Source organism: Mustela putorius, unplaced genomic scaffold, assembly GCF_011764305.1.
Source record: "Mustela putorius furo isolate JIRA1106 unplaced genomic scaffold, ASM1176430v1.1 tig00003853_pilon_pilon_pilon, whole genome shotgun sequence".
Classification (NCBI taxonomy): domain Eukaryota; kingdom Metazoa; phylum Chordata; class Mammalia; order Carnivora; family Mustelidae; genus Mustela; species Mustela putorius.
In genome coordinates this window covers 73,165,118-73,175,000 of record NW_025422005.1, presented here as the reverse complement: position 1 = coordinate 73,175,000, position 9,883 = coordinate 73,165,118, and the positions used below count along the sequence as shown (strand labels likewise).

Here is a 9,883-nt window from a genome sequence, read left to right as displayed (position 1 = left end):
TGCCTTGCGGGGGTGGAGGGGGGAGGGGGGGTTCTCAGAAGGGCAGGACACTGCTAGAGAATTAGGACGGCCATGGGCAAAGAGCTTATAGTCAACAGCAGGGCTCTTCCAATCCCCAGGAGGAGTACCAAATTCAAACAATGGGAGTAAAAATAAAGTTAAAAACATGTCAATGTGGCTGAATACATGCTGAGGATAAAGGTAGGGAGGGTGCAGATAATGGGGATGGGGAACAGAATCCTACTAGAGGCAAGGACCAAATATCCTCTAACAGCAACCCAGAAGTATTTTAATGGATCCGAGTCTGTAATTACGGCTGCCACTACCAACAGGTACACTGTGACACTCCGTCTCAAAAAATACCCTTTCACAGTACCGATCTGATTACCCAGCCTAAGTGTTCATTTATTTAACAATTCACCCTGAGTAAAGTCAGTTGTATGTCTTCAGCATCTAAGTGTATTTTAATCATCAGGGCAGGCGTATATAATCCAAAAGCTTTTCATACATCCTGTTTTCTCCAGTGCCACTTTTATAACCTTTCAGGGAACAATCAGCCACAAAATCGTGGGATTCCTAAAGTGTCAGAAATTATAGTCACAAAGTTTGAAAATGACCAAGATCTACCCTGCACTGATGTGCTATTGAACAACATTATTAATGGGGTTTAAGATCTTTCCACATCTACAGCTTTCAGGCTGCCTCAGAGCAGGAACAACTTACGCGTCTATCCACATTTTAATCCCCTTTTACCATAGACGTGAAGGTTACCATTAGAATTCCACCCTTTTTCTGAAAAGTTGTTTTTTTTTCTTTCTTTTCTTTTCTTTTTTTTTTTTAAACAACGTTTCTGTGCGCTGGAGAGTTAATTATCTAACCAGAGGGACTGTCCAGGACAGTGTTTGATTTAAAAGGCTTGAGGCTTTAGGTGCTCAATTAAGTAGCTATCGGTCTCAGACTGGACTATAATGGGCTCTTTTCTCTTTAACTCAAGCAACGGGGAGATATACCCCAGGTCAGGCTAATTAAAGCCAGGGGAGTCTTTAATTGTGATGACAGAATCGGTTTCAGTTTCCTTTCTTTGGGTCCTCAGTCCAAGAAGGTCGTTAATATTTCAGCATTTGGGCAATGCAATCAATCACAAACATCAAGAGGTTCCTTATATGGGGAAAAGGGAAAAGAAGGGAAGAAATCCCACCAAACCCCTGCACTCTAAAGGTGCTTTGCTCCTATATGAAAAACACCATGTAGTGTTAGTACTGCTCTCACAAGCTCCGCTCCAACTCTCCTTGCTGACATAAAGAGATGGACAGCAAGTCATATTTTTAGTTTAGTAATAATGCTTAGCATCTTTTAGTAACTTCAATGACCAATAGGTGGGCTTATTTTCAAATGCATTATTACTTCAAGCCAAATACGCACGATATGGTGCACTACCTAACTTGTTTTCTAAACTGCTTTTAGGCAAGGAGAGGTACGTTTCTAAAAGTATGGCTGAAAGGTATACATTTGTACCTGCAAGTAAATATCAGCATCCTATCTGAGAAGAAAAATGCACATCCACAGCTACTGATCCAGAAGCAATTGGTTTTCCAGCAGGTTCCTATATTTAATCTAAATTCTGCACCAGCTATATTAAATGTAACAAAGAAATGCAACCCAGAAATTATGCCTGGAGCCAAGTCCATTAAAGGTACTTCGGAATAACTAGAGACCAAGCACCTTAAAAGCACCAGAAGCTATTGATACTTAAGAGGGGGGCTGTGAATAATCGCAATTGCTGCATTAGAGAGGGGAGGGAGAAAAAAAAAAAAATCAGCCAAATTACGCTTGGTTAATTCAGAGTAACAGATCTGCCCCCAAGTGAATTGGAGGCCTTGAATTAATTCTGTTATGACAAATCAAGATAAACGTTCCCCCTAAATTGCATGCGATTTAATTAATTTTTGAGATCCTCTGTTTTTTTTTTTTTTTTCCTAGCTAATAGTTCACATGCTCCTGTGCTGTCATTGTGCTTGAGTGGGCAGACTTCAAAGTGATATTAAATAACCAACTATTAGATTTACCTAGCACGTCCTATTGGAAAAGTGCCATTTAATTACCTAGCCTGTTCAATTAAAGGGACAGCATTCTCTGAATATAGCAGCTTGCTGTTGATTACCAGGGAAATGAACTCGCTGTCTGGCGGCGCCTCCGTTCCTAACGCTACCCCTCCCCAAACACACCCACCACCACCAACCACCACTGGTCCCCCCCCCCCACCCGCCCGGGACCCCCCCCCCCCGGCCGCGCGGCGCTCACTGCGGCTGCGGGCGCCACGTGAACGCCCGAGCGGAGCCCGGGGAAAGAAAAGAGCGAAGGCTCGCGCGGCTCCCGCCCTGCGCTCGCCCCCTCGCGGGCCCGAGGCCGCCGGCCGGTAGGACGCCTCGAACGCGGCCTCGGGCTGCGCCGTCCCGGCCCACCCCGGGCCCCAGCCGGGACCCAAGCAAGAGAGGGCTCGCGGAGGACCGCCACCCGGGCTTCCGGTGCGCTTCCTCGCCCTCCCCGGACCTGGGGCCCCACCCGTCTGTCTCCGAACTTCCTCCTCTCGCAGCACTTTCCGTGCCTGTCTTCGGGCCGGAGATGGAGGTGGAGGAAGAAGGGTTCGAGGAAAAGAGAAACGGAGTTTCGAAAGCTACTTGGTGGCGCTTGGATAGAGATAGGGGGCGGAGGGGTGTCGGAAGCTGGGGGTAGGGGGAGAGGGGACAGTTGCAAGGTTCGCCGACTTTTGGAGCGGGGGTGGGCAGGCGTTGGCCCCTTTAAGATCCACCCTCCCTCTTCCCCTCCACAGCACCCCCCCCCAGTCTTTCCCTCCCTCTCTTAGAGGCCAATTTTGTTAATTAAATGTTTTGTTTGCGACGCCGCTCTCATTCATTGCGGACACGTCATTCGGAGCAGATCTAAGCCAGAGACCAGATCTCATTAGATAAAGCCCATCAGAACTAAGAAAATGGAGGAGCCACTAATTAAAGCTTTTAATTGTGCGGATTCGCTGCGGCAAGGCAGCCGCTTTATCTGAAATCTTGGAGGGAGAGGAGGCAGAGGACCAGTTCTGCCCAATCGACACTGGGTCACGCAGGGGGAAGGGACTAAGGAAAAGCAGTACCCCCCACACACACCACCACCATCTCCGGGCCCTGCTTTCCCCCGCAGCTTTAGCCGTATCTTGGTAGTTTCAAAAGATCACGCCTCAAAGGCAGTTTAAACCCCCTTAATAGATCGCTCTGTGGTCACAATCGAGCAGAGGAGCCCGAGGATCCCCTTCACCTGGTGTCTGGCAAACGGATTACTGGGCTCTAAGGTGGCCAATCTTGCAGAATTCAAAGCTCCTCCAACAAGTGGACTGGGGAGGGAGTAGCTGAGAGGAAAAGGGCCGCGCGCCTCCTCACCTTCCCACCCTTCTGGCATCTTGATGCGCAGAGGGAGGGAACTCTGAAGAAGACCTCAGAGACTCCTCAGCCTGGGGATGGGGTTGGGGAGGGGGCTCAGCGGCTGAAGAGCCCTGAGCAGAGTGGGAGGCCATGGTCAATTTGGTACTGAGAGAGAACTCCTCTCTCCCGGAAGGTAGCTAAGGTTCTCAGGATAGCATCTAGTTCAAGAGCAAGCCTGGTTCCAGTTTTCAAAATCAGAGGAAAAAAGAAAGTGAGAATGCGAACCCAATTAATTAAGGCGCGGGGCTGGGCGCACATCCTCCATTGCTCCATTAAGCCAGCTGAAAACACCAAATGGGCATTTATATTTGGTCCCAAGAACAGGGAAAGGAGGCGATTCCCAGAAAGCCACTTGCCTAAACTTGTCTTGAGGGAATGCAAGTGGACCCATCTTCTTTTTAATTAGTGGTAATCAGAAGCGAAGGCTTTCTGAATGCACTTGGAGTCCAGGTGAAATTCACCGCATCTGAACAGCACTGTCAATTTTTGCACTTTAAGCTACCCTGCCTTCTTACCAGTTTTGCTCTCTATTTAATTGCAATACTGTCAAAGCTCATGGCATTGCTTGGAAGGAGGACCAGAAAGCATTACACCCATGCTCCTGCTGATTTTCCAACATTTACTTCTAAAAGAACACTTAGCGAAATTAATGCTGCCATCTTAATTTAAAAATAAAAGCCCTCTCCCTTCCTATATTTCTTTTACTTGGCTGATTGAGGATGCCAGCAGAGTGGACACAGGTTGCATTATCGGAATAACCAAATGTCATTTTACTCCATCATTTTAGATTAATGATATTACTGGGGTAAACATACACAGCTCAGAACTGTACTGGGATATTCTGCACTTTTAGATGCAGAGTTGAGGGAACCACAATGGAACTAAACTTTGTACAAAATACCTCAGCCATTGATTCACCCACTTGAAGAGAGCAACATTTTCTACTAATATTCTATAAAGAAAACGGTTTAGGACAGAAATTTAACTAGAATGCAATTCTTCGTAAAAGTGAGCGGTTCTCTAGTATCAGCGGTTCTCTCATAACAATGGTGTGCGTGTGGGTTTTTTGTTTTTTCTTTTTTTTAATTACTGGATGTTGAAACAGAACACCTCCTAGAAGCATTCATGTGCATCAGTCTATCAAACCATTTACTCAAATTAAATGTGTAATCCTTCAAATGCCTCCTTTCAAATTAATGAGTTTAAGTAGCTTGAGTTCACCTGAAAAGATCCTATAGGCACCTGACCTCCTGAATTCTTTCCATTAATTGCACTGAAAATTGTTGGAAAAGACTGCTTACAGGGGCATATGAATGTTCCTATACATTGCTTTAAAATGCAAGATTAGTATAATTCTATAGCCTCTTTTCCTAAATCTTTTTTGGGGATCCCGGGTAGGGACACAAACAACAACAAAACCCCAAAATCTGAACTCTCCTCAATTGAAAAACCTGCAAATTCTACATCACAAACCACACACTAACATTGAGCATTACAAGCCTCCAAGTAACAGTATACAAAGAAAAACACTACCACTAAGGGTTTTTTGTTTTGTTGCGGGGTGGGGAGAAAAAGAGGGAGTTTACTATGAGAAGAATTACAAGTTTTTAAACTGATGGGTAATCAGCATTTTTCACAAGGAGCACGAAGAATGAGTCACAGTTTTCCACTCAAAAAACTTTAAAAGTGCTTATGTAAATATAATTAGCCATCACCAAAGGCAAATCATTTCTCACTAACTACACTTTATTTGTAAGTGTAGTCTTTTGTCTCTTGAGTTTCTATGTAGGTCCCTACCCTTCTTTAAGGTAGCAGCCTAATTCCCACTTTTTAGCTGAGGGTCCAGATCGGGAAGACCTCTTAAAATTTTGGTCAGTAGAGCGCCCAACATTGGCACACCTAACGGCCCCAGTCCCATCAGATGGATAGAGTTTTTACTCAGCATGGCTTCTGCGGTGAATTTACTAATAAAAATTGAGAGATCAACACGTGCTTCTCGAACCCCTTAAATCGGACCAGCCAGGTTTTCGAGGGGAAGGTTACAACGTATCCTCAGAGGTTCCCTGTTCCTTTCCTTAAAATCTTTGGTAACCTTTGGCCTTGCCATTGCTCCGCTCACCCATCTCAAGGAAAGCAGCCAAGTCTTACCTAATGTAGTCATTTCTGCAAAGGATCATGCCGCTCTTGGTGTAACAGGACGTGCCGATGTCGCCCAGCTGCGCCTGGCAGCAGGAGCACTTGAGGCACCGGCTGTGCCAGTAGCTGTCCATGGCATAGAGCAGAAAGCGGTCCGCAATCTTGCCCCCGCAGCCTGCGCACCGCTTCCAGGAGAGGGAGCCGGCCGTCACGGGGGGCGGCTGTGAGCTGCTGCCCGGATTCACCATGGTCTGCAGAGGGCGGGAAGGGGACAGGGAGAGAAAGACAAAACAGGGGCGATGCAAAAGTTAGTAGCAATCGCCGCGCGCGAGAGCGAAGCCTTGCTCCCCCCACCCCACCCCCCAGAGCTGCTGGAAGGAAGCAGCAGGGCAACGGCGCGCAGGAGGGTGAGGGGGAGAGGGAAGGAGGGAGGAGAGCCGGCAGCAGCCGCCTGTTTACTTTTCTCAAGCTTTGTTCTGGGGCCACGAGCTCCTCTCAACTTTCCAGCGCTCGCCGCCGCTGACAATTTCAGCTTGGGTACTGTCAAAACTCCGAGAGCGAGGCTCGGCGGCGCGCTCCACCCCTCGCGGCGCCTCCTCCCAGCACCCGCCTCCGCCCACTGCCCCCTCCTCCCTCCTTCGCCGCCCGCCTCCAGCAAATGAGGGTCAAACCCACCCACCGCCGCGCCCGGCCCCTCCCCGGCCCCCGCCGAGCCCCGAGAGCTAGCCGAGGGGAGCGGGGAGGCGGTCCCCGCCGGAGCCACGTTCCCTCCCGAGCTCTGCCCTGGGAAGTGCAGCTGCAGTTCACAAGTTGGAAATAGTTCGGTTTTCTGAAAGGGAGGGAGGGAGGAACCCGCGGAGGGGCGAGGGAGAGCGCGGTGGTGGGAGGGGAGGCGAGGGGACGCGAGGGAGGGGGTGCGGTGTGTAAAGTTGCGAAACTGGTTTTTCGTATTTTAAACAGCACCTTTCACATGCCATTGTGGTGACCGCCATCTCCCATTATTGTTCTAAATCTCATTTCATTTTGAAGATCAATGAGTGTTTTCTCTGGGTTTTCAGGACACAGGCAAGAATAATAGATCATTGAACTTTAGGATGCCTGTTAACTTCCTATACAAACACTCTCCACTTTGGTCTCACTAATCTGCCCTTGATCAGCAATTTAAATGCTAGAGCTTTGTTCCTCCGAAGGGGGAGGGGGAGTTACAGATAATATGCGAGAAGGCACTATTAAAGGATGCCCAAGTTATATTCGAACCAGTCCTGCTGTCACCAAAAACTGCTTTTAAAAATTCCCCACTCTTTCTAATGAATGTCAAAAGAAGCAACTGGAGTATAATATAGTAATCAATTTATAAAGCTTAGCCTAAACCGATTAATTTGTTGCCTCCAATCCTGAGTCCAATAAAGTCCTAGTGTTCCTCCAGTCACTTATTCTATAAAAAGATCAAGTTATTTACTGCCAATTAAGCAGCCTGTTTTGTCTTTGTCCTCTGTAAGCCGAGATTGTAGGCTCCCCCCGAGGCTCCCGGCTATCTGCTCAAGACATTCAGCTGATACCTCAGAAGGGAGAGGGCGAACTTTGCCTGTCCCCGGCCCAACTTGGCTGCAGCAAAAAAACCAGGGGAAGGGAACGAAACAAGGACTCGGGTTCCTTAAATAGGCCGGTTTTAAACACATTTCCTCCGAAAGAGTCCCGGAACGTGTGTCCAGTGACCGCACAATAAACCAGAATAAGAACTGCACCAATTAAGCTGTAACAAAACCCTGAGACTTTGGAAACAGGACCACTCTAAAACCCATTAGCATTGCATTTATCCGAATGCATCATACCTTTATGTAAATTGATTTATCTGATGCATTTACTCGAGGAATTGCTTTTTGTTACAATTTCAGCCCTAACCCAAATGAATCTGCATTTCCTGCCCGAGGTCTTTAAACTGTTTCCCCCAACGTTTTAATCGCTCCGAATTCCTTTTTAAAAGGGGAGAGGGAGGGAGGAGATTCCAAGCTCTTCCCCGCCCCCATCTTTGGTGAGAGGTAAATATATATGTATATTTTTTTGAAAAGGAAACATTACACTGAGAAAAGCATCCAGTAACCCCATTAGCTAAAGCTCTTAAGGACAAGCAATACCTTAATGCTGATTAAATCTAAAAGAGATGAATCAAGAGGACTGACCAGAAACTGACTCCCCTGATAACTAAGGACGGGCCCTCATCAAGTTTCATTTAGAGTTGGAAAAAAAAGAAAGCTTTTAAGTTAAATAGGCTTATACTCTAGTAATTACATAGCCAAGCAATTTAGGTCCTGGGATAGTCAGTGAAATAGAAAGCAGAACTGGCAGCTAGAGGCAAAATCTGCCCCTCTTTAACAACGTCTCTGGTGTTTTTTAATGGAGACCAGGGGAGGGACAAACGTAGCGCTGGCAATTTGTAGTACAAAAATGGATGCTTAATTCATGTCTTGATTTTAATTAGGTGATTCACCGGATTTCTCCTGGATTGGAACAAAAGACTTATAAGCCAAGAGGAATTTTTGAAAAGAACCAGCAATACTGAATCCTGCTCACTTAGATCCTTTCTGCCACTGTTTCAAAAATAGTGTTTACTGGGGGGTGGGGGGGGGTCGTGACTATTTCCCCCACACTACTTCTCATACTTCAACCCTCATTTCAGCACCTCCTGCCTCTCCCTTAGGAACTGAAAATATCCCCACCCCCAGCCAAGGCCCCCACCAGCCCCGTCTCCAAGAAGAACCCTTTTGTAAGCAGGAACCGCTACAAAGCTGGCTGCCCGGGGCTGGCTGCCCTCCGTGCTAGCTTGCAGGCCGGCCTCGGTAGTTTCAGACTCGCGCATTATCTAAGCCGACGTATTGTTTACTTGCAATTTGGGACGGTCAAGGGAAGGAAGCCAAAGAAAACAGCCCTGGCCCAAATCGGCCCCCTCCTCCCCCTCCCCCCTCCTTGCCCGCGGCTCCCCGGCCGTCCCCTTACCTGCTTTTCCCCTATATTGCAATATTGCGAGAGGCGGCGACGGCGAAAAGCGAGCGAAGCCGCTCGGCTTCCAAGGAAGGGGCGCCTTGGCTGGCGGAGCTGGAGGGAGAGGGGATGTTCTCGCAGAAGCAGGAAAGGGGAGGAGGGGGCTAAGGGCTGCTTTTTTTTTTCTTTCTTTTCTTTTTTTTTTTTTTTTTTTTTAACGCGTTGCTCTGAGGCTGGGTTGGGGGGCCCCGCGTTAAGTGGCAGGCGGCCGAGAGCAGGGGTGTCAGTCTCAGTCCTCGGCGTTCTCCTCCGCCTCCGGCTCCGCGCGAGCAGCTGCAGGAGCCCTCGGCCCGCGCGGCGCGGCTTCAAGCGCGGCGCAGCGGCAGCAACTGCTGCAATCGCTGCTGCAAGTTTGGCAATGTGGCTTCACTTTGTATATTCCCCCGCCCGGCGGCCCCCGCCCCCGCCCGCGCGCCTCCCGCTCCTCCTCCTCCTCCACCGCCTTCCTCCCTCCCGCGCGCTCGCCCGCCCGCTCGCTCGGGGCTGGCGGCGGCGGTCGCTCGGCCGAGCTTCCTGCCCCTCCGGCCGGGGAGCAGTCGCAGAAACAACAGCCCCGGAGCGGCGGCGGCCGGTGCGGAGGCCGGGAGGCGGGAGCAGCCGGGAGCCGGGGAGCTGCGGCCGGCCGGGGCCCGGCGCGCTGGAGCCTGCGCCGCTGCCCGGAGCTGCCGCCGGGGCTGCTGCTGCGGCTGCCGCTGCCCGGCTCGGAGGAGGAGGCGGCGGCGGCGGCGCTGGCCTCTAGCCGGCTCGGTCGCTCCCTCCGCGGCGCTTACACATGTGTTACTGACAGAGCAAAATCCCAACTACTCCCCGGCTCTGCCGCCGACGTCAGCGACCCTCAGCCACTGGGCGGCCGGATTGTTCAGGCGGAATAATAAAACCTGCCAATCCGGGGAAGGACAAAGGGATGACTGAAACGAGACTCTGGGGGCGGGGGAGACAGGGAGGCGGCGGAGCGGGCCGGGGAAGGGGAAGGGAAGGGCCGGAATCAGGTGGGGGGCAGGAACCTGGGCGTCGGGGACCCCGGCGCGGCCCGGGCGCGCGAGCCGAGGCGCGGGGTGCCGCCGCTGCCCCCCCAGCTCGCAGGAGACCCTGGGGACCCGCCCCCGCCCGCCCCTAGGGGCTTGCCCTCCCCTAGAGCCGATGCGAGTCCCCGAGGAAACTTAACTTCGCGTCTTTCTCAGAAATGGGTCTCTTCCTGTTTGGGAAGAAAAGTCTTCCCGAAATCTTAGGGTGGATTT

At 50.3% G+C, this 9,883-nt stretch overlaps 1 protein-coding gene across 4 annotated transcripts in view; it reads right to left on the bottom strand.

Moving 5' to 3' along the window:
- The window catches only part of LMO4 (LIM domain only 4), a 17,322-nt gene extending 7,905 nt beyond the window's left edge, over window positions 1–9,417 (bottom strand). Inside the window, exons 1-2 of one of the 4 annotated variants that reach the window (XM_045064814.1) lie at window positions 8,601–9,417; window positions 5,619–5,860 (exon numbers count right to left, since the gene is read on the bottom strand). In XM_045064814.1, coding sequence (XP_044920749.1) covers window positions 5,619–5,854 — 236 coding nt within the window. In that variant the 5' untranslated portion in view covers window positions 5,855–5,860; window positions 8,601–9,417. Of the gene's footprint in view, window positions 1–5,618; window positions 5,861–6,065; window positions 6,215–8,600 lie in introns of those variants that run through there. The other 3 variants (XM_013056195.2, XM_045064815.1, XM_013056196.2) reach the window with 3 other exon arrangements.
- Window positions 9,418–9,883: the final 466 nt, after the last annotated feature.